The sequence below is a fragment of the Oncorhynchus gorbuscha genome, linkage group LG04 (genome assembly GCF_021184085.1).
Source record: "Oncorhynchus gorbuscha isolate QuinsamMale2020 ecotype Even-year linkage group LG04, OgorEven_v1.0, whole genome shotgun sequence".
Classification (NCBI taxonomy): Eukaryota; Metazoa; Chordata; class Actinopteri; order Salmoniformes; family Salmonidae; genus Oncorhynchus; species Oncorhynchus gorbuscha.
In genome coordinates, this window is record NC_060176.1 from 75,492,554 (window position 1) to 75,517,793 (window position 25,240).

The 25,240-nt window shown below is 45.2% G+C and overlaps 1 protein-coding gene across 1 annotated transcript; it reads left to right on the forward strand.

The window, feature by feature from the left end:
- Positions 1-521: 521 nt before the first annotated feature.
- LOC124034651 (mitogen-activated protein kinase 4-like) lies at positions 522-24,305 on the forward strand. The gene is made up of 7 exons (XM_046348103.1): positions 522-864; positions 2,155-2,597; positions 4,898-5,485; positions 17,363-17,507; positions 19,729-19,890; positions 20,185-20,398; positions 21,544-24,305. Exons 3-7 carry the CDS (start codon positions 4,943-4,945, stop codon positions 23,069-23,071), a joined length of 2,592 nt encoding a protein of 863 aa, XP_046204059.1. The 5' UTR covers positions 522-864; positions 2,155-2,597; positions 4,898-4,942; the 3' UTR covers positions 23,072-24,305.
- The last annotated feature ends 935 nt before the right edge of the window (positions 24,306-25,240 follow it).

The following is a 25,240-nucleotide window of genomic DNA, read 5'->3' on the forward strand; positions in this document are numbered from 1 at the left end:
CCGCCCTATGGGACTCCCAATCACGGCAGGTTGTGATTTAGCCTGGAATCAAACCAGGGTCTGTAATGACAACTCTATGAAGGCATGAAGTGCCTTAGACGGCTGCGCCACTAGGGAGCCCCCCAAAATTAACCAGCTATGTTCTGAGCTGGTACTCCTTCTGGCATAACTGAATGATTGACTTAAGGAATCTCTAAGTGAGAACATAGGATAAAAGTGAGTGGCAGTATTTTTTTGTATTTTATTAGGATCCCCATTAGCTGTTGAGAAATGACTAAGAACACAAACGCCATTGAATAGAGTGCAAAAATAAACAATTCCCTAAATATATTTTTTAAAAAAATATATATAGAGGCTATGAGAGAGCAGGGGGTTTTCTCCAAGACCCATATATGGCACTTCAGGCTTCAGCAGGTGTCAAACACTTTGATTGATGGCTGCCAGCGTGACGTCATATCGTTGGGGGGGGGGGTGGAGTTTTTTTATTTATAAGAGGTAATACAACGCCCGGTGTGGGAAGTAACCTATAGTCCGGCTTACCGAAAGAATAAGAGGAACACTCAATCATTCATGGTGCAGCTTTTGTCAGTCTGTGCTTACTGGCTGCGTAGACTACTGGCACAGATCGGAAAGAGTGGTAGCCTAGCCTATTCCTGTAAATACATTATTTACGCAGCAGCGGATTGCTAGGTAGGCTAATATCACCACAATCACGGACACTGGTACAGTTCCGCTGGCTGATTCATTAACAAAAATGAAACAAATATGTTATGTTTTACTTTATTTTTGACAGTCAAATAGACAAAAACACGCATTATTTTTCTGTGACAGGCTGCGATGTTCACGGCGGCATATATTATTATGGTAAGTGCTCTCGCTGTGTTGTGATATATTGTGCCTTTGTAGTTATTCAATGGATGGGCCGATAGATGTAAAGATAACGCTACACTTGCTGAGCAATAGGCTACTCACTGGCTCATGTTCATTAGCTGTTTTCATGAGTAGTACATTTGGGAAAACACTTAGTTTTACGGTATCTTCTTTTTTTTCTTTTTATCTTTAGGGGTTTTGAATGTTTTTGTTGCGATATGGGCGTTACAATGTAGCCACAACCACACACAAAGGCAGACGCAGACCGGTGCATTGTACTACAGTAGCCTGGACCATCTCTTAGAAAATGTATGCATTGTTTTAATGGACCCTAATATTATAATAAGGATAATAATCATATTTATTTAAAGAACATGGAATAACAACATTTTCTCACATTTTCTCTCATACTAATGTTTTGTCACACTAACAACTACTTCTACTGCTTATGGAGCTATTGTACAACTGGCTAACACAGATTCGAATGCCTCAATCAACTATGTTTTTTTTAGGAATTATACTTGCGTTACGTAACGACAGAACTATGAAATAGAGGACAGCGCGCACCGCAGGCGTCATATCCATTAGCCTGCCCTATACGTCATTTATAAAGTTAGCCAATACCCTCCATACCTTCCTGTAGATCCAGTGTCAATATCCTCGTTTCCATAGATAGAGGGAAAATCGCACAGAACAACAAAGAACATATAGCATAAAACTTGCATAGAACAAGAGTATATTAATTGTGTATTTTACTGAAAGATCACTATTATTATGTGGTAAAAGACTAAAGCTTACATTTGTAATAGTAGGCTTTGACATAGCGTCATTCTTGAGCGCATTTACCAGGTTGGAACTGAGTAGCTATTTAAATGTCCAATTGGAGCACATTAATTTAATAAATATCCTGGCCTCAAATAGCAACATTTTGGCCTATGTCATATTGTATCCCAGTAGTTACCTTATAGTCCAAGTTATCATTATATCATATCTAGCTATTAATTCATTTGAATGTACAAAATATTTATATTAAAAATAGGCTTTTTGGTGATGTCTAGATTATTCTTCCACTAGGCTATGCAGCATTTGCTCTTTCTGTTCTTTGCAGCTATTACATTAGATCCACATGTAGGAATCAAATGACACCCAGTAAAAGTAATGTGCCAAAATGAACAGTGTGAATAGGAGGCAACATTTTATCACTAGTTCATATTGAAATGTGACACATAAGATCTTATTTTGCATTTAATGTGTAACTTGCTTCATCTTGGCCCTCCTTCACAGAAGCATCAGGTATGTGATGGTGTCCAGTCCAGAGGGAGCCGGTGCCACGCTTCGACTCCACAGGCACAAGGCGGCCGGCAGCTAGATTACTGAGGGATTACACGGACACTCGTTAACTCAATGCCACAAAACCGAGACTGAGTGGGAAGTCTGGGAACATCGACCAGGGAGGGACTGAATGGGCGGTCGGCCAACTGACTGACAGACGGGAAGAGCAGGATCCTCTACAATCTCTGTGAATGTAACTCTCAGCTAATTTCACCAGCGGGAGTTGAGCTGGGATCGCTCCGCTAGGATCAGAGACCAGTGCTGAATGTCTGCCTCTGCCATCCAGCGCATCTATCTGTAGCAGGCACAGATGGTGGGGTGTTGCTATGACAACACTTGCCCTGCACCAGGGTGTGGAGTTGTCCCCTTACTTGCTCTACTGTCTTTGATACGAGGTAGATGGAGACACTGTATACCTATTTATTTATACTTCCTTCAAGAGTGATACACTCTAAATTCTATGGAGCTCATTCCAGGAAAAGCGTAATTGCAATCAAATCCCCATGCATATTCATGTTTCGCCACATGCACAGGATACAACTGGAGTACAACAGGTGTAGAACAGTACAGGATACAACAGGTGTAGAACAGTACAGGATACAACAGGTGTAGAACAGTACAGGATACAACAGGTGTAGAACAGTATAGGATACAACAGGTGTAGAACAGTACAGGATATAACAGGTGTAGAACAGTACAGGATACAACAGGTGTATAACAGTACAGGATACAACAGGTGTAGAACAGTACAGGATACAACAGGTGTAGAACAGTACAGGATACAACAGGTGTAGAACAGTACAGGATATAACAGTACAGGATATAACAGGTGTAGAACAGTACAGGATATAACAGGTGTAGAACAGTACAGGATATAACAGGTGTAGAACAGTACAGGATACAACAGTACAGGATATAACAGGTGTAGAACAGTACAGGATACAACAGGTGTAGAACAGTACAGGATATAACAGGTGTAGAACAGTACAGGATACAACAGTACAGGATATAACAGTACAGGATATAACAGTACAGGATACAACAGTACAGGATATAACAGTACAGGATACAACAGGAGTAGAACAGTACAGGATATAACAGTACAGGATTTAACAGTACAGGATATAACAGTACAGGATATAACAGTACAGGATATAACAGTACAGGATACAACAGTACAGGATACAACAGTACAGGATATAACAGGTGTATAACAGTACAGGATACAACAGTACAGGATATAACAGTACAGGATATAACAGTACAGGATTTAACAGTACAGGATATAACAGTACAGGATATAACAGTACAGGATATAACAGTACAGGATACAACAGTACAGGATATAACAGTACAGGATACAACAGTACAGGATTTAACAGTACAGGATACAACAGTACAGGATATAACAGGTGTAGAACAGTACAGGATATAACAGGTGTAGAACAGTACAGGATATAACAGGTGTAGAACAGTACAGGATATAACAGGTGTAGAACAGTACAGGATATAACAGGTGTAGAACAGTACAGGATATAACAGGTGTAGAACAGTACAGGATATAACAGGTGTAGAACAGTACAGGATACAACAGTACAGGATATAACAGGTGTAGAACAGTACAGGATATAACAGTACAGGATATAACAGTACAGGATATAACAGGTGTAGAACAGTACAGGATATAACAGTACAGGATATAACAGGTGTAGAACAGTACAGGATACAACAGGTGTAGAACAGTACAGGATACAACAGGTGTAGAACAGTACAGGATATAACAGTACAGGATATAACAGGTGTAGAACAGTACAGGATACAACAGGTGTAGAACAGTACAGGATACAACAGGTGTAGAACAGTACAGGATACAACAGGTGTAGAACAGTACAGGATATAACAGGTGTAGAACAGTACAGGATATAACAGGTGTAGAACAGTACAGGATATAACAGTACAGGATATAACAGGTGTAGAACAGTACAGGATATAACAGTACAGGATATAACAGGTGTAGAACAGTACAGGATATAACAGTACAGGATATAACAGTACAGGATATAACAGTACAGGATATAACAGGTGTAGAACAGTACAGGATATAACAGTACAGGATATAACAGGTGTAGAACAGTACAGGATATAACAGTACAGGATATAACAGTACAGGATATAACAGTACAGGATATAACAGTACAGGATACAACAGGTGTAGAACAGTACAGGATACAACAGGTGTAGAACAGTACAGGATATAACAGGTGTATAACAGTACAGGATATAGCAGGTGTAGAACAGTACAGGATATAACAGGAGTATAACAGTACGGTTAAATGTTTACCTTGGGATCAGTGATGCAGTGATATGCAGTGATAATAATAATATAGATAGTAATAATATAGATTATAATAATATAGATCGTAATAATATAGATAATAATAATATAGATAATAATAAAATAGATAGTAATAATATAGATAATAGTAATATAGATAACACTAATATAAATAATAATAGAACATAGAATACAACAGGTATATTGATCTATTATCTATGCTATTACAAAATACATTACAATATAAAGTAATTACCATTTTACAGATGGGATTATTATACCTACAGTATATGTATGTTTGATTCCAGTAATTTTATTTGCTTTGTTATCAAATCATGAATGATCCTTTCTGATTTCTAGACCTCATCATGCAATAACCAGTGGACACCAGTAGTCAGCTGAGCCATGGCAAAACAGGACTCCTCACTGTTCCTCCACGGCTTTGACCTGGGGGGACACTTCATAGACCCCCGGCCTCTGGGCAGCGGTGCCACTGGTCTGGTTCTGTCTGCTGTGGACAAGCGCAGTGGCCAGCGGGTGGCTGTGAAGAAGCTGGTGATGCGTGACGCGGTCAGCGTGAAGCACGCCCTGCGGGAGGTCAAGATCACACGGCGCCTGCAGCATGAGAACGTGGTGCGCGTGCACGAGGTTCTGGGTCCTTACGGCCACCCGCTGCCTCGCGACCCGGCCCAGCTGAGTGCCCTGTACATCGTCCAGGAGTGCATGGAGACGGACCTAGCGAAGCTGCTAGAGCAGGGACCACTTCCCGGTGGGCACGCCATTTTGCTCTTCTACCAGCTACTACGAGGCCTCAAGTTCATCCACTCAGCCAACGTGCTGCACCGTGACCTTAAACCAGCCAACGTGTTCCTCAACACAGACCAGCTACTGCTCAAGATTGGAGATTTTGGCCTGGCCCGAATCGTTGACCCACACTACTCCCATAAGGTGAGACTCTTCCATTAGAAGAGAATAGCTAGCTCGGGGTCTGTATTCATAATGCCTCTCAGATTAAGGCTGATGTAGGATCAGGTCCCCCCTGTCCAGGTCTTCTTATTCATTATTATCTGAAAGCCAAAACGGATCCTAGTCCAGCACTCCTACCCCAAAACGCTTCATGAATCAGGGCCCAGGAGTTACCTTGGTATTATGTGAACAATGGATAAGTAAAGAAATAAAAACAACAGTAAAAAGAAAGTAAAAAATAACAGTATCGATGCTATATACAGTATCAATGCTATATACAGTAGCGAGGCTATATACAGTATCGAGGCTATATACAGTATCGATGCTATATAGAGTATCGAGGCTATATACAGTATCGATGCTATATACAGTATCGAGGCTATATACAGTATTGAGGCTATATACAGTATCGATGCTATATACAGTATCGATGCTATATACAGTATCAATGCTATATACAGTATCGAGGCTATATACAGTATCGATGCTATATACAGTAGCGAGGCTATATACAGTATCGATGCTATATAGAGTATCGAGGCTATATACAGTATCGATGCTATATACAATATCGATGCTATATACAGTATCGATGCTATATACAGTATCGATGCTATATACAGTATCAATGCTATATACAGTAGCGAGGCTATATACAGTATCGATGCTATATACAGTATCGATGCTATATACAGTATCAATGCTATATACAGTATCGAGGCTATATACAGTATCGAGGCTATATACAGTATCGATGCTATATACAGTATCGCGGCCATATACAGTAGCGAGGCTACATACAGTATCGAGGCTATATACAGTATCGATGCTATATACAGTATCGAGGCTATATACAGTAGCGAGGCTACATACAGTATCGAGGCTATATACAGTATTGATGCTATATACAGTATCGAGGCTATATATAGTATCGAGGCTATATACAGGCACCTGTTAGTCGGGCTAATCTAGTTTGTTGGTGATGTGGACACCAAGGAACTTGAAGCTCTCGACCTGCTCCACTACGGCCCATGTCAATGAGAATGGGGGATGTCTCGGTCCTCCTTTTCCTGTAGTTCACAATCATCTCCTTTGTCTTGATTATGTTGAGGGATAGGTTGTTATTCTGGCACCACCCAGCCAGGTCTCTGACCTCCTCCCTATAGGCTGTCTCGTTGTTGTTGATGATCAGGCCTACCACTTTTGTGTCACGCAGTTGTGGGTGAACAGGGCGTACTGGAGGGGACTGAGGACTGAGGGGCTCCAGTGTTGAGGATCAGCATGGCAGATGTGTTGCTACCTACACTTGCCACCTGGGGGCGGCCCGTCAGGAAGTGCAGGATCCAGTTGCAGTGGGAGGTGTTTAGTCCCAGGTTCCTTATCTTAGTGATGAGCTTTGAGGGTACTATGGTGTTGAACGCTGCACTGTAGTCAATGAATAGCATTCTCACATAGGTGTTCCTTTTGTCCAGGTGGGAAAGGGCACTGTGGAGTCCAATAGAGATTGCATCATCTGTGGATCTGTTTGGGCTGGATGCAAATTTAGTGGGTCTAGGGTTTCTGGGATAATGGTGTTAATGTGAGCCATTACCAGCCTTTTAAAGCACTTCATGGCTACGGACATGAGTGCTACGGGTCTGTAGTCATTTAGGCAGGTTGCCTTACTGTTCTTGGGCACAGGGACTGTGGTGGTCTGCTTGAAACATGTTGGTATTACAGACTCAATCAGCACATGACTGGAGTACACATCCTGGTAATACTTCTGTCCCCGTAGCCTTGTGTATGTTGAACTGTTTAATGGTCTTAATCATGTCGCCTACGGAGAGCGTGATCACACATTCGTCTGGAACAGCTGATGCTCTCATGCATGCCTCAGTGATGCTTGCCTCGAAGCGAGCATAGAATGGATTTAGCTCGTCTGGTAGGTTCGTGTCACTGAGCAGCTCTCGGGTTAGAGTCCCGCACCTTGAAAGCGGCAGCTCAGTGCGAATGTTGCCTGTAATCCATGGCTTCTGGTTGGGGAATGTACGCACAGTCACTGTGGGGACGACGTCCTCAATGCACTTATTGATAAAGCCAGTGACTGATATGGTGTACTCCTCAATGCCATTGGAAGAATCCTGGAACATGTTCTAGTCTGTGCTAGCAGAACAGTCTTGTAGTTTAGCATCTACTTCATTTGATAACTTTTTTATAGACCGAGTCACTGGTGCTTCCTGCTTTCATTTTTGCTTGTAAGCAGGAATCAGGAGGATAGAATTGTGGTCAGAGTTATCAAATGGAGGGCGAGGGGAGCTTTGTATCCGTCTCTGTGTGTGGAGTACAGGTGATCTAGAATTTCTTTCTCTCTGGTTGCGTATTTAACATGTTGATAGAAATGAGGTGAAACTGATTCAAGTTTCCCTGCATTAAAATCCCTGGCCACTAGGAGCGCCGCCTCTGGGTGAGTGTTTTCCTGTTTGCTTATTTCCTTATACAGCTGACTGAGTGCGGTCTTAGTGCCAACATCTGTCTGTGGTGGTAAATAAACAGCCAAGAAAAGTCTGGATGAAAACTCTCTTGGCAAATACTGTACTCTACAGTTTATCTTAAGATACTTTACTTCAGGCTTGCAAAATCTAGAGACTTCCTTAGAGTTCGTGCACCAGCTGTTGTTTACAAATATGCACAGACTGCCGCCCCCCTCGTCTTATCGGAGTGTGCTGTTCTATTCTGCCGGTGCAGCGTATATCCAGCTAGCTGAATATCCATGTCATCATTCAGCTACGATTCCGTGAAACATAAGATGCTACAGTTTCTGATGTCCAGTTGGTAGGATATTTGTGATCATACCTCGTCTAATTTATTGTCCAGTGATTGCACGTTGGCAAGTAATATTGATGTTCATGGCAGCTTTCTCACTTGCGGTCTGCGGATCTTTACGAGGCACCCCGCTCTGTGTCCTCTGTACCTGCATCTGTTTCTCTTGCCAATAACTGGGATGTTGGCCTTGTCGGATGTCTGAAGTACATCCTGTGCGTCCTGCTTGTTGAAGAAAATGTTTTGCCTAATCCAAGGTGAGTGATCGCTGTCCTGATATCCAGAAGCTCTTTTTTTTCATAAGATATGGTGGCAGAAACATTACATACAAAATAGATTACAAATAATGCGAAAATAAACACATAATAGCACAATTGGTTAGGCGCCCGTAAAACTGCGGCATTTTTAGACCAGCTCCTGACCCGACATGTAAGTGGAGATATAAAAGAGGAGGATATCACCGGTTGATTTAAGAATGCAGGATGTCTGCACTTATTCACTGTCGGGTCTGTTATAGCCAGTGCTGCTGGAGTTGAGCCGGTGCTTTCCTTTCTCATTCCACTTCATAGACTGCTTTTAGAAATCAAACAAAAAGGTTTCATTCTACCAATTGTTTGTATTTGCAGTTGTGGCACACAACTTAAAACCAGAAACCACCATTGGTGGCTGGAAACTGAGCGCAATTAGCATTATCTTTACGTTTCACAACAAATGTACTTCATTCCCAAACGCTACAGCATTCACCCATATTAAGATGCCTCTTTGAGCCTGTTTTTTTTGTGTGATCGTGGTGCATGTATGACCATGTCCTTGAACCAAGTCTGTTAGCTCCTGTAGACTGATGATTCTCTCCTCTGCATGATTGCATTAGCATCCATCTATAGCTAGTACTTCAGCAGAGCTTTCATAACCTTGTCCAAACATGTCCTGTTAAAGTTACAAATTAATCATATAATAATTGGTGGGTACTTATATTTGTCCTATTTCACACACGTACAGGTGTGCATTATACAAATGTGTGATTTAAAATAAAAAAAAATCCATATTGTCATGTTTTGTCATTTATTATCTTGTCTTGTCCCTGTGCTTCCCATTCTATTCGTTTCCCTCTGCTGGTCTTATTAGGTTCTTTCCCTCTTTCTATCCCTCTCTCTCCCCCTCCCTCTCTCACTCTCTCGCTCTCTCTTCTCTCTATCGTTCCGTTCCTGCTCCCAGCTGTTCCTATTCCCCTAATCAATCATTTAGTCTTCCCACACCTGTTCCCGATCCTTTCCCCTGATTAGAGTCCCTATTTCTTCCTTTGTGTTCCGTTCCTGTCCTGTCGGTTCCTTGTCTAGAATTCACCGTGCTGTGTTTGTGTATCGCCCTGTCGTGTCGTGTTTTCCTCAGATGCTGCGTGGTGAGCAGGTGTCTGAGTCTGTCTGGTTCAAGTGCCTTCCCGAGGCAACCTGCTGTTCACCTGCTGTTCAAGATCGAGTCTCCAGTTTGTCCTCGTCATTTCGAGTGAAAGTAGTGTTTTTTGTTTGTATTTATTTTACTGGATTAAAGACTCTGTTTTCGCCAAGTCGCTTTTGGGTCCTCTTTCACCTGCATGACACATATCCCAACTCCCCATGAGATGCACTCTTAGAGTGGGGTCACTGCCAGAGTCAGCCATTATCAACGGCAACCCTGGAGCAATTAGGGTTAAGTGCCTTTCTCAAGGGCATATTAACAGATGTTAGGCCTTGTTGACTGGGGGATTGGAACTAGTGACCTTTCAAATGCTGGCCCAACAGTCTAACCACTAGGCTACCTGCTGGCCCAACGCTCTAACCACTAGGCTACCTGCTGGCCCAATGCTCTAACCACTAGGCTACCTGCTGCCCCAAGTTGCATGGCCCAACGCTCTAACCACTAGGCTACCTGCTGCCCCAAGTTGCTGGCCCAACGCTCTAACCACTAGGCTACCTGCTGCCCCAAGTTGCATGGCCCAACGCTCTAACCACTAGGCTACCTGCTGCCCCAAGTTGCTGGCCCAACGCTCTAACCACTAGGCTACCTGCTGCCCCAAGTTGCATGGCCCAACGCTCTAACCACTAGGCTACCTGCTGGCCCAACGCTCTAACCATTAGGCTACCTGCTGGCCCAACGCTCTAACCATTAGGCTGCCTGCTGCCCCAAGTTGCTGGCCCAACGCTCTAACCACTAGGCTACCTGCTGGCCTAACGCTCTAACCACTAGGCTACCTGCTGGCCCAACGCTCTAACCACTAGGCTACCTGCTGCCCCAAGTTGCATGGCCCAACGCTCTAACCACTAGGCTACCTGCTGCCCCAACGCTCTAACCACTAGGCTACCTGCTGCCCCAAGTTGCTGGCCCAACGCTCTAACCACTAGGCTACCTGCTGCCCCAAGTTGCATGGCCCAACGCTCTAACCACTAGACTACCTGCTGGCCCAACGCTCTAACCACTAGGCTACCTGCTGCCCCAAGTTGCATGGCCCAACGCTCTAACCACTAGGCTACCTGCTGCCCCAAGTTGCTGGCCCAACGCTCTAACCACTAGGCTACCTGCTGCCCCAAGTTGCATGGCCCAACGCTCTAACCACTAGGCTACCTGCTGGCCCAACGCTCTAACCATTAGGCTACCTGCTGGCCCAACGCTCTAACCATTAGGCTACCTGCTGCCCCAAGTTGCTGGCCCAACGCTCTAACCACTAGGCTACCTGCTGGCCCAACGCTCTAATCACTAGGCTACCTGCTGCCCCAAGTTACTGGCCCAACGCTCTAACCATTAGGCTACCTGCTGGCCCAACGCTCTAACCACTAGGCTACCTGCTGGCCCAACGCTCTAACCACTAGGCTACCTGCTGGCCCAACGCTCTAACCACTAGGCTACCTGCTGGCCCAATGCTCTAACCATTAGGCTACCTGCTGGCCCAAGTTGAACCATTACCCTGTCTGTTTTTTCTTATTGTGGATTAGGCTCTGAGAGATTCATCTGACAGTCGACTTCTCTGCTGTGCTGCTTTATTGTTGTGGTGGAACACAGTGTGTTACACCAGCAGGTCAGTGAGGGCCCAGTGAAGGGGAGCTTTGTCCTGGCCGGGCCCAGGCCCAGAGATCTGAGCACGGGGCAGCAGGGTGCAGACAGGGAAAAGAGATGGATCAGGCTGTGAGCAGGACAGGAATAACAGACTGGCCAAGAGTGTTGCCAGAATAACAATGGGCAATGCTGTGTTCTGGGGATGGTGAAATCAAACAAAAAGCTTCTATGCTTCTCTTATGCAGTGGAGTGTGAGACAGGCCATCTACAGAGCATTCTGTGTCTGGCCTCCTCTGGCCCCGGCCTCCCGGACCCACACTTATCATCAGAGTATGTGTGTATGACCTCAGGGAGTCATGTGTCAGAGACAGGTTGGTGGGAGTTGAGTTTTACTTCAGACTTTAAAGCCCACGTCAGGTTTTATGCACTTTCAAGATGGACATCGGCGTAACAAAATGACCCGGGGCGATTCCTTTTATGAACCAGGAAATTGCCTGTTAGTTTCTCTCCCTCTTACATTCAGCGTGCCCTCTCTCCCTCATGACCAAACAACGTCTATTCACACAGCTACTCCTCAGTCCAGACAGAGTGTGTACCTAGCTACTGTACTGAATGTTTAGTAGTGAACTCCAACAGGCCTGCACAGAGTGTGTACCCAGCTACTGTACTGAATGTTTAGTAGTGAACTCTTAACAGGCCTGCACAGAGTGTGTACCCAGCTACTGTACTGAATGTTTAGTAGTGAACTCTAACAGGCCTGCACAGAGTGTGTACCCAGCTACTGTACTGAATGTTTAGTAGTGAACTTCTCTAACAGGCCTGCACAGAGTGTGTACCTAGCTACTGTACTGAATGTTTAGTAGTGAACTTCTCTAACAGGCCTGCACAGAGTGTGTACCCAGCTACTGTACTGAATGTTTAGTAGTGAACTCTAACAGGCCTGCACAGAGTGTGTACCTAGCTACTGTACTGAATGTTTAGTAGTGAACTTCTCTAACAGGCCTGCACAGAGTGTGTACCCAGCTACTGTACTGAATGTTTAGTAGTGAACTCTAACAGGCCTGCACAGAGTGTGTACCCAGCTACTGTACTGAATGTTTAGTAGTGAACTCTTAACAGGCCTGCACAGAGTGTGTACCCAGCTACTGTACTGAATGTTTAGTAGTGAACTCTAACAGGCCTGCACAGAGTGTGTACCCAGCTACTGTACTGAATGTTTAGTAGTGAACTTCTCTAACAGGCCTGCACAGAGTGTGTACCCAGCTACTGTACTGAATGTTTAGTAGTGAACTCTTAACAGGCCTGCACAGAGTGTGTACCCAGCTACTGTACTGAATGTTTAGTAGTGAACTCTAACAGGCCTGCACAGAGTGTGTACCCAGCTACTGTACTGAATGTTTAGTAGTGAACTTCTCTAACAGGCCTGCACAGAGTGTGTACCTAGCTACTGTACTGAATGTTTAGTAGTGAACTTCTCTAACAGGCCTGCACAGAGTGTGTACCCAGCTACTGTACTGAATGTTTAGTAGTGAACTCTAACAGGCCTGCACAGAGTGTGTACCCAGCTACTGTACTGAATGTTTAGTAGTGAACTCTTAACAGGCCTGCACAGAGTGTGTACCTAGCTACTGTACTGAATGTTTAGTAGTGAACTCTAACAGTCTTGTGTTGATTCAGAGAGGAGAGAAATGCAGTGTATCCAAAATGGAACCCGATTCCCTTTATAACTGCACCACTATTTCCTAGTGCACTACTTTTGACTAGAGCTTATATGGCTGGTCAAAAGTAGTGCCCTATATATATGGAATTTGATGCCATTTCAGACACAATTATAGAGTCTATAGTGTTCCCAAGTGGCGCAGCGGTCTAAGGCATTGCATTTGAGTGCTAGAGGTGTCACGGCAGACAACCTGGTTTGAATCCAGGCTGTATCACAACCGAATGTGATTGGGAGTCCCATCGGGCGGCGCACAATTGGCCTAGCGTTTGGCCGGGGTAGGCCGTCATTGTAAATAACAATTTGTTCTTAACTGACTTGCCTAGTTAAATAAAGGTAAAAAATAAAAAGTACCAGAAAGCTCTGGTGCTCCACATGCCATGCCAGCCGTGCAGGGGGCTTACTTAAAGGGAGGCTGGCAAGGCCAATGATCCAAGCTGGGATAGTTGTTGTCTTGGTAAATTGCAAGCAGTGAGGTGGAGTAGGAGAGGATACTTGATAGTGCCACGATCAAGAGAATGTTTCATCTAAAAATAAACTTGCAGACACAGCGATGACAGGAATTTGGCATCAGCCTCAAATCTAGAGGTATTTGACAGGTGACACATCCATTTTTAACTGCTCATATCGCTTGAAGTCACTTGTGGGCTTGTCTCACGACTGTAAGTAAGCCTGTCAGTCTGTGGCAGAGGGTTGGCAATAAGCATTATGTTGTCATCAGCCCCATTCTTTTGCAAGTGTTGGCGTTATGACCGAAGCTTTGATTGAAGTGCTAACGACACATGAATAACGCCTCCTTACTGTCAAAAGACTCAATTAAAAAATATAGAAATCGGATACGTCCCAAATGCATTGTATTCTCCTCATAAGTGCTCTATTTATGACCAGAACCCTATGAGCCCTTGTCAAATGTAGTGCACTATAAAATAAAGGGAACACGTTGCCATTTAGGACACAGCCATAAAACTATCATTGTAAATCTGACTCAGCCTTTGGAATCATCAGTGACTGACTAAACCATGCTTTTGGAAGATAAGCAGAGATTTGACAGATTGCTTAATCAGAGGAGGCCCATCTGAATCTCTCTACCTGCTGAGCCAACCCTGTCAAACTCCACAAATTATTAATCACCCGGAGAGTCAGGGAGAGGGGGAGGCGGTGAGAAAGGAGGGAGGGAAGGTGGGAGGGAGGGAGGGGTGAAATGAAGTACAGTTGGGGAGAGGGGGAGGTGGTGAAAAAGGAGGGAGGGAAGGTGGGAGGGGGAGGGGTGAAATTAAGTACAGTTGGGGAGAGGGGGGGCGGTGAGAAAGGAGAGAAGGAAGGAGGGAGGGAGGGTGAGAAAGGAGAGAAGGAGGGAGGGAGGGAGGGAGGGTGAGAAGGGTGAAATGAAGGACATTTGGGGAGAGGGGGATGTAGGGATGCTTTAAGGCTATTTTAGCTGCTTCTCATCAAACATTGAGCAGTGCTCCGTCATTAATTTTTGTCCTAGACTTGGCATTCCGGTACCGCTTGCCATGCGGTAGTAGAGAGAACAGTCTATGACTGGGGTGGCTGGGGTCTTGGACAATTTTTAGGGCCTTCCTCTGACACCGCCTGGTGTAGAGGTCCTGGATGGCAAGCAGCTTTGCCCCAGTGATGTACTGGGCCGTACGCACTACTCTCTGAAGTGCATTACGGTCGGAGGCCGAGCAATCGCCGTACAAGGCAGTGAGGCAACAGGTCAGGATGCTCTCGATGTTGCAGCTGTAGAACCTTTTGAGGATCTCAAGACCCGTGCCAAATCTTTTTAGTTTCTCGAGGGGGAATCGGCTTTGTCGTGCCCTTTTCACGACTGTCTTGGTGTGTTTGGACCAATCTAGTTTGTTGTTGATGTGGACACCAAAGAATTTAAAGCTCTCAACCTGCTCCACTACAGCCCCGTCGATGAGAATGGGGACGTGCTCGGTGCTCCTTTTCCTGTAGTCCACAATCATCTCCTTAGTCTTGGTTACGTTGAGGGATAGGTTGTTATTCTGGCACCACCCGGCCAGGTCTCTGACCTCCTCCCTATAGGCTGTCTCGTTGTTGTCTGTGATCAGGTCTACCACTGTTGTGTCGTCAGCAAACTTAATGATGGTGTTGGAGTCGTGCCTGGCCATGCAGTCATGGGTGAACAGGGAGTACAGGAGGGGACTGAGCAGGCAGTGTTGAGGATCAGCATGGCAGATGTGTTGCTACCTACCCTCACCACCTGGGGGCGGCCTGTCAGGAAGTCCAGGATCCAGTTGCAGTGGGAGGTGTTTAGTCCCAGGATCCTTAGCTTAGTGATGAGCTTTGAGGGTACTATGGTGTTGAACGCTGCGCTGTAGTCAATGAATAGCATTCTCACATAGGTGTTCCTTTTGTCCAGGTGGGAAAGGGCACTGTGGAGTGCAATAGAGATTGCATCATCTGTGGATCTGTTTGGGCGGCATACAAATTGGAGTGGGTCTAGGGTTTTTGGGATAATGGTGTTGATGTGAGCCATTACCAGCCTTTCAAAGCATTTCAAGGTTACGGACGTGAGTGCTACGGGTCTGTAGTCATTTAGGCAGGTTGCCTTAGTGTTCTATGGCACAGGGACTATGGTGGTCTGCTTGAAGCATGTTGGTATTACAGACTCAATCAGGGACATGTTGAAAATGTCAGTGAAGACACCTGCCAGTTGGTGAGCACATGCTCGGAGCACACGTCCTGGTAATCGGTCTGTCCCCGCAGCCTTGTGTATGTTGACCTGTTTAAAGGTCTTACTCACGTCAGCTACGGAGAGCGTGATCACACAGTCGTCCGGAACAGCTGATGCTCTTATGCATGCCTCAGTGTTGCTTGCCTCGAAGCGAGCATATACAGTGGGGCAAAAATGTATTTAGTCAGCCACCAATTAGTCAGCCACCAAAAGTTCTCCCACTTAAAAAGATGAGAGGCCTGTAATTTTCATCATAGGTACACTTCAACTATGACAGACAAAATGAATGAATGAAAAATAATTCCAGAAAATCACATTGTAGGATTTTTAATGAATTTATTTGCAAATTATGGTGAAAAAATAAGTACAATATACTGAGCTCTCTGCGCCTGATTCCAACCCACCACTCCTAGTATCCCGTGACATAAACCAGTGGCTGTGTTTTCATAATCTCTCGCTGTCTCTTGTTAGGTGTGTGTGTGTGTGTTTGTGTAACGTGTGTTATACATTATAAAGGGAGCTGCTCTAACGAGATGAAACCAGTGTGGCACTAGGCAGAACAGTGTTAGAGACCACATCAATGGAGGAACAAACAGTAATTGGATAATAAATGATGACAGAAAAGGATTTTTCTCTTCCACCATACTATTTCTAGATACACTGTAGATGACCTGAAAAAGAACACTGTCTTCTATACACTCTTAGAAAAAAAAGGGTTCCCAAAAGGGTTCTTTGCGGAGGTATAGGGTTCTACCAAGAACTGTTTTGATCCGAAGAACCTTTTTTTGGAAGACAAGGGTTTTTTGTAAGTCAAAGGGTTCTACCTAGAACCTTTAACATCCTAATAATCCGTTTTTATGATTCTTTGGAAGGCAAGAAGTGTCCTACATAGAACCAAAATTAATATTTCCCAGTATGCTCTATTGCAGGGAGATTTTCAGAATTGTTTGTTTTACTGTAATATCTGTGTTTTTGCATGTACTGTATACTGATTGGTTGGTTAATTTTATGCTACACAAAGAAACTAATCCAATCTGTTAGTAATTTGATTTATTGCACCCGTTACTGAGATGGTTGTTCCAGTTTAAATGATTTTAGGTAGTCTAAATTCTCAATCGTCCCAACCCTGGCAGTCATTCTGAATGCAATTGTTGGATATCCTAAATCTGTCTGAATTTCAATAGGAATTACCCATGCATTTGCAAGCCAGCATAACCAGTGGATTCCTAAAATCAATGTGTTAGGGTATAACTAGGCCCTCAAATAATGGCCATACATGTAATGTATTGTCATAAATTATACACTTTTATAGGCTAACAAAACTCGTGGCTTCTACCTGTTCATTGTGGGTTCTAGATAGAACCCTCTGCAAAGGTTTCTACCCAGCACCAACAAGGGTTACCTTAAGGGGACAAGCCAAAGATCCCTGTATGGTTCTACTTAGCACCTTTCATTCTAAGAGTGTACCTGTAATGGGTGAGTGTGAAGAGTTGGGGGAAAGCTGTACAAAAGCCATCAAGATGAATTGAAATGAGCCAGGAAAATGTACATCGGTGTTAATATCCTTGTCATGCTTACCCTGTGTGTGTTGTTGTCTGTGTGTATCGGCCAGGGCTACCTGTCAGAGGGCTTGGTGACTAAATGGTACCGGTCTCCGCGCCTGTTGCTCTCACCCAACAACTACACCAAGGCCATCGATATGTGGGCAGCTGGCTGCATCCTGGCAGAGATGCTAACAGGCCGCATGCTCTTTGCAGGTAGGAGACTGTTGAGGTGGAGAGATGTGGATATGAATATGATATGAGACATATGGATTGAATGATTCATAATTTAGATAAACTGAGGGTATTTACACATTTGTTTTTATGCTGTTGGGCAGTACAGTCTTTTTTGTCAAATTAGGATCTTTTTGATCTAGTGAAAGAGTAAGTCTACTTTTGCTAAACGTTTTTTTGCATAATACAGAAATTGCCATTTGCCTATCTGTCTGTTCTCTATCCAATCACAGCTCAATAGTGTACGCCTAATTGTTAATAAAGCTAAATGATCCAGGATATGGTTTGTATCCCAAATGGCACCCTATTCCCTATATTGTGCACTATATTTGACCCGAGCCCATAGGCAGAGCAGTGCATTCTGAAAGTATTCAGACACCTTGATTCTTCTACATTTTGTTAAGTTACAGCCTTATTCTAAAATGTATTACATATTTTTTTCCCTTCATCAAGTCTCCCGAGTGGTGTAGCGGTCTAAGCCACTGCATCTCAGTTCTGGACGCGTCACTACAGACCCTAGTTTGATTCCAGGCAGAATCACAACCGGACGTGATTGGGAGTCCCATAGGACGGCACACAAACCCTAACCCAGTGTGGTTAGGGTTTGACTGGGGTTTTGGCCGGGGTAGGCCGTCATTGTAGATAAAATAAATAAATATATAAATAAATTGGTTCTTAACTGACTTGACTAGTTAAATAAAGAAATAAAATCAATCAACACACAATACCCCATAATGACCATAAGGTTTTTATGTTTATAAATGTATTAAAATAAAAAACTGAAATATTATATTTACATAAGTATTCAGACCCCTTACTCAGTACTTTGTTGAAGTACCTTTGGCAGTGATTACAGCCTCTTCTTCGGTATGATGCTACAAGTTTGGCACACCTGTATATGGGGAGTTTCTCCCATTCTTGTCTGCAGATCCTCTCAAGCTCTGTCAGATTAGATGGGGAGCTATTGTCAGGTCTCTCCAGAGATGTTAGATCGGGTTCAAGTCCGGGTTCTGGCTGGCCTACTCAAAGACATTCAGAGACTTGTCTCAAAGCCGCTCCTGCGTTGTCTTGGCTGTGTGCTTAGGGTCTTTGTCCTGTTTGAAGGTGAACCTTCGCTCTGGAGCAGGTTTTCATCGAGGATCTCTCTGTACTTTGCTCCGTTCATCTTTCCCTGTATCCTGACTAGTCTCCCAGTCCCTGTCGCTGAAAAACATCCCCACAGCATGATGCTGCCACCACCATGCTTCACCGTAGAGATGGTGCCAGGTTTACTCCAGACGTGACGCTTGGCAGTCAGGACAAAGATAATATTTTTTAGTTAATCCATTTTAGACTAATAAAATGTGGAAAAAGGGAAGGGATCTGAATACTTTCTGAATTAACTGTATATAGCCTTAAACGGGATAGTGTACCATAAAAATGCAAGCAGCCATTTTTTTAACCTTTATTTAACCAGGCAAGTCAGTTAAGAACACATTCTTATTTTTAATGACAGCCTAGGAACAGTGGGTTAACTGCCTGTTCAGGGGCAGAACGACAGATTTGTACCTTGTCAGCTTGGGGGTTTGAACCCGCAACCATCCGGTTACTAGTCCAATGCTCTAACCACTAGGCTACGCTACCACCCCATGGTGGGTTCAAGCCCTATAACACTACAGTGCCACCATCAGGACAAATAAGTCTAATTTTCCTAGGATTAGCTACTTCTGTACCCCTTAATACACTTGCCAAATATCAGAACTCAAAACTCAAACACATTATGCTTTTGTTGGATATTGGACCATTTTGATGTTCACTAGGCTTTGTGTCGTGATAATAATTTGGTCGTGTAACACATGATTTTATCCAGACCTGTTGACACATATTTAGTGTGTGGTCTGTCTGGAAATTCAACCTATGACCTTCTCAGTAGCCTGCCCATTAGTCACGAGGGTGTAAAACTGTTCTTATCGCAGAAGCCTGCTCCAACCATCTTAATACCCGTCTTTAAAAACTCACTACTTCAAGTACTACCTTATCCTCTAACTTTCAACACTAACCTTTAACAATTCAAACTTCTGAACTTCTACCATAAAAAAGCTGAAGCAAGACACAATTTTTCTTCAGGAAAATGACCTTTTCTAGTTTTAGAATCATAATGCTTGTTTACTTCCTGGTTCCTCCTGGCTTCCTGCCTGGTTCCTCCTGGCTGCTCTATACGCAGGAGCCCATGAGCTGGAGCAGATGCAGCTGATCCTGTATACAGTGCCTGTGTTGAGGGAAGAGGACCATCACGACCTCCGGCAGGTCATCCCCTCCTACGTCAGCCACGGTTGGAGGGTCAGGAGATCCTTCAGAGAACTACTACCTGAAGTCGATGCAGACGGTGAGAGGGATGGGGTTGAGGGAGAGCAGCGAAAAACTCTTCAACTAAGATCAGATGGCACCTTCATACTATACCTCAGTGAAACAATCAACAGTTTCTGTTAAATGTTGGAGTTACTAAAAATAACAAGAACATATGTCTAACTAATGTTTTGTCTCAAATTCATGATTGTCTTATATTCATATACAACCGATTTCCTGATGCTATATGACCTTACTTGCAGCCAGGTACTGTATATGCACGCATCATTTGAAAGCCTTTTCTATTCTCCGTTCCCGTCTCTTTCTCCACTAGCCATAGACTTCCTGGAGCGTATTCTGACCTTTAACCCCATGGACCGGCTGACGGCAGAGGCGGCCCTGTCCCATCCCTTCCTGCAGCAGTACTCGTGTCCCCAGGACGAGCCCATGTCACCCCAGCCCTTCCGCATAGAGGACGAGCTAGATGATAGCCTGGTCACGGAGCCCGGCCACAGCCACAGCCAGGCCTCTAGCTCTCACTGGGACAGGTGTGTGTCTAGCCTGGTCTCAGATCTGTTTGTACTGTCGTGTCAACTAGTGACACGGAACGGAGCAAATGGAATGGCATCAAACACCTGGAAACCATGGAAACCATGTATTTGTTGTATTTGATTCCATTTCACTGATTTCGCTCCAGCCATTACCACGAGCCCGTCCTCCCCAATTAATGTGCCACCGACCTCCTGTGGTGTCAACCACAGAGATACATCAACATTGTACTATGCCATTAATTTCTATTGAATTCTATGGTGTCAGTTACACTTCACACACTACAACAGCCATATTGAGGGGGAACAGCACAGTGACACCATGTAAAGAGAAAGAGATATGATCTCGAACTGTACACAACAGATACACCACACTTAGAAAGTAAAGCCATCAACAAAAAGCATCAAAAAAGAAAGCAACCCCACAATGAGCCCTAGGGAATAAGCACATGACGATTTGAAAGAAAAGTCCAAATAAAGTTTAGTAAAAGACAGCGACTGGATTCATTGGCTTTCGGGAGAGCCAGGGAAACGCTGTGTGGAGATTAACAGAGAGCCAGGGAAACGCTGTGTGGAGGTTAACAGGGAGCCAGGGAAACGCTGTGTGGAGGTTAACAGGGAGCCAGGGAAACGCTGTGTGGAGGTTAACAGAGAGCCAGGGAAACGCTGTGTGGAGATTAACAGGGAGCCAGGGAAACGCTGTGTGGAGGTTAACAGAGAGCCAGGGAAACGCTGTGTGGAGGTTAACAGAGAGCCAGGGAAACGCTGTGTGGAGGTTAACAGGGAGCCAGGGAAACGCTGTGTGGAGGTTAACAGGGAGCCAGGGAAACGCTGTGTGGAGGTTAACAGAGAGCCAGGGAAACGCTGTGTGGAGATTAACAGAGAGCCAGGGAAACACTGTGTGGAGGTTAACAGAGAGCCAGGGAAACGCTGTGTGGAGATTAACAGAGAGCCAGGGAAACACTGTGTGGAGATTAACACGTTGAACCAATGTGGAAAATATGTTGAATTGGGGTCTGTACCCAGTGGGGTATGTGTGTGAGAGAGAGAGAGTTTAAAGATAACACCAAAATGGTCTTCACCTCAGTAGACTGAAATGGCAACGGCGATGTTTCGTTGACAAGCTCTTTGTTTCCACTGTGCAGATATGATACCAGCCTGTCATCAGACCTGTACTGGCAGCAGCAGGGTGGCTGTCAGTGCATGCCTGGGGTCTCGGAGGTGGTCAACTCCAAAGAGGAGGAGGTCCAGAGAGATCCCAGGGCAGGTTCCTACCCTCTGTTGGAGGAGGCCCAGGTGGACCCTCGCAAGTATTCCCACAGCAGCTCTGCCGAGCGCTTCCTGGACCACTCCCACTCCTCTCTGGTGCGGGCCTGTGGTGGCGGGGCTTATGCTGAGCTGGACTGTGGTCGCTCCTGTGACTACAAAGTGGGCTCCCCTTCCTATCTGGACAAGGTTGCGTGGAGGGACGGCAAGCCGCAGCACTACTCCGAGCCCAAGCTGATCCTGGACCTGTCTCACTGGAAGAGGAATAGCCAGCTCCCTGTGCCTGAGGGGCCTGAGCCTAGAGGGGCCAGCGTGAAGGAGCTGCCTGTCGAGGAGCCACCTTGGGACCTATTCCAGGAGATCTCTCGCTGGGTGGAGAGCACACAGACTCGCCTGTCCTCCGCCAGCCCACCACAGGAACCCCTGTCCTACCCCAGCTCTCCCCAGGAACTCCTGTCCTTCCCCAGCCCACCCCAGGGACCCCTGTCCTTCCCCAGCCCACCCCAGGAACTCCTATCCTCCACCAGCCCACCCCAGGGACCCCTGTCCTTCCCCAGCCCACCCCAGGAACTCCTATCCTCCGCCAGCCCACCCCAGGGACCCCTGTCCTACCCCAGCTCACCCCAGGGACCCCTGTCCTACCCCAGCCCACCCCAGGAACTCTTGTCCTCCGCCAGCTCACCCCAGGGACCCCTGTCCTACCCCAGCCCACCCCAGGAACCCCTGTCCTACCCCAGCTCACGCCAGGAACCCCTGTCCTCCCCCAGCCCACCCCAGGAACTCCTGTCCTCCGCCAGTCCACCCCAGGAACCCCTGTCCTACCCCAGCTCACCCCAGGAACCCCTGTCCTACCCCAGCTCACCCCAGGAACCCCTGTCCTACCCCAGCTCACCCCAGGAACCCCTGTCCTCCGCCAGCCCATCCCAGGAACTCCTTTCCTCCGCCAGCCCACCCCAGGGGCCCCTGTCCTACCCCAGCTCACCCCAGGGGCCCCTGTGCTACCCCAGCTCACCCCTGCTGCCCCCTTTTCCCACCTCTCTCCCTGCCCCACTCTTTCACAGTTGTTCGCCGGTCATACAGCCATCACCTGGACTGGACAAGCGTCACACACTCAGCCCGCCTGCCGCGTCCCATTCCCCTCCCTCCCTGTTGCCCTGTTCTCCCTCGTCTCCTCCACCAATGTCACCTCTCATTCCTTCGTCGATTCATGAGCCCCCGCAGACTCTTCCCTCCAGGGGGCAAGGGGGCCCGTTTGACCTAGACATGTTCATCTCTCGAGCGCTGAAGCTCTGTGGTCAGAGTGAGGACCTGGGGGGAAGCCCAGACGGGGCCAAACGGGCCAACATCAAGAGGGTACCTAGACTCCCGGAGCACCGGCCACCCCCACATCAGACTCCCAACTCCTAATAGGACCTAGGTCCAAGTCTACCACAGAGGGAGCTGGTAGACTGTGGGAACTGCTTTTAAGGTTACCACAGAAAGCACTGGTAGACTGTGGGAGCCGTGTTTAAGTCTACCACAGAAAGCACTGATAGACTGTGGGAGCCGTGTTTAATTCTACCACAGAAAGCACTGGTAGACTGTGGGAGCTGTTTCCAAGGACTGTGGTATACTTAGTAGGACTTGCCTTGTAAAAAGCACGAGTTGACTCACACCCAAAGTAATAAGCGGGGTGCTGACTAACAGAATAGTAAACGTATGGAGAAACACTCTATATACTGTATACTCCCAATGATTACTCCCAGTGTAAAATAGCTTTTTTTACCCGTTATCATTGCGGTGTGCAACTTTTCATAAGTTGCCTTGACACTGACCCTTCTCACTTAAATGAATGGTGCTGGTCCTTTGGATCAGAGCAGGAGGTGAGGAGAGAAAAGCGAGGATCAAGATCCGTTAGCTACAAACAACATAATGAGCTTCCGATGGTTTTGCTACTGCATACAGTATGTCATTGAGGTCACTGCTGTAAATGAATGTATGTTTTACAGAATCTTAACGGAAAGTAGTAAGCCTATGTAGTAAGCCTGCATACAGTATGTTGCTTGAAAGCAGCAACTGTACTCATTACAAGAATGCCTGCAAATGATCAACAGTTAGGTGGAAAGAGGAAATTCCAGGTATTGCATAGCAAAATCGCTTAAAGACAACGCAGCCAGCTATATTTGGTTATAATTTTGTTGAAATGACTCTTTCAAACATAACCCTTTAGGTTGTTTAGATATCTTCTAGATGTGAGTAACTATAGATCTTCCTGCAGCAAATACTTAAGAAGAATGATACGAATATCTTCCATTGAGTGGGAAGTATCTCCTATAAGGAGTCTGAATGTATTTATAGATACACATCTTAGCATAAGAACAGTTAGCTCTGGTCCGTGGCATTAGAGCCCCTTCTTCTACTAAGGAATGTGTTAATGGAGGAACGCGCACTAACAACCTGGACCAGAGTTAAATAACAGTCAAAGGGAGATGGTCTCTGGGACTCATATAATGAGGTTTTACTGTTGAACACTGCTGCTGTGATTTCAGACAGTATGCCTTGTACAATTGTATACATTGAACTGCTGTTTCATAAAGCATCTTCCAGATGCCAGTAATGGTTTGTTCACAGTTTAAGGTTAAGTACAGCTTTTGGGGATTTATGTGTGTGTGTGTGTTATTATTTAGCTGAAAAGGAGTTTTCTCACGGTAATGCAGTAAGATATATCTGTCTAGTATCTGCACATCCACGTTGTCATCACAGGGAGGTATACTTAGAACAGTGGCAACACAGTAGTCAGCCTAGCTGATATCAAGCTGATAACAAAAAGCCTAAGGAGTAGTCATGCACAAGGCCGTGCAGCAAAAAGGCAACACACTCATCAAGCACTCAAAACTCTTTAGGCTGCACCCCAAACAAATAAACGGCACCCAATTCCTTTACAGTGCAATACTTTTGACCAAAGCCCTATGGACCCTGGTCAAAAGTAGTGCACTGTAATTGGGAATTGGGGTTTGCCATTGGGGACGTAGATCTTGTCTCATGCTTTTACCATTGTTACTACTATTCAATGACAGCTACCGTTCCAAAATGGTTGGATTTCATAATGATATACTCTCGAGTCATGAGAAATGTATTATTGCACAATATCACATGACATTGTAAAGGGGACATAATGAGCTAACATAGTCAATTCTGGGAATTGCAGGGTGCAAACTATCTTCAGAGCAGAGCAAAGTTTTAATAACAAAAGCACATCAGACAGACATTGCCAGGGACCAGGTTCTTAAAAGCCAATTAGGCTTCATGTGCAGTGACAGACGTAATCTGGGCAAGTCCATGATATTTTACTGGTAAAATAACAGTCAGCAATAATATTAGTACCAGTTAAAAGTTTGGATACACCTACTCATTGCAGGGTTTTTAATTTATGTTTGACTATTTTCTGCATTATAGAATAATAGTGACGACTTCAACACTATGAAATAACACATATGGAATCAGGTAGAAACCAAAAAGGTGTTAAACAAATTAATATTCATTTTAAATTTGAGATTGTTCAAAGTAGACACCCTTTGCCTTGAGGACAGCTTTGCA

What these genes read in the sequence shown, in the direction of transcription:
- LOC124034651 (XM_046348103.1), top strand. Translation starts at nt 4,943, where the DNA reads ATGGCAAAACAGGACTCCTCACTGTTCCTCCACGGCTTTGACCTGGGG. An exon ending in AGGCCGCATGCTCTTTGCAG is followed by an intron (nt 17,508 to 19,728) that starts GTAGGAGACTGT and finishes CTCTATACGCAG; the next exon opens with GAGCCCATGAGCTGGAGCAG. An exon ending in ACCTGAAGTCGATGCAGACG is followed by an intron (nt 19,891 to 20,184) that starts GTGAGAGGGATG and finishes TTTCTCCACTAG; the next exon opens with CCATAGACTTCCTGGAGCGT.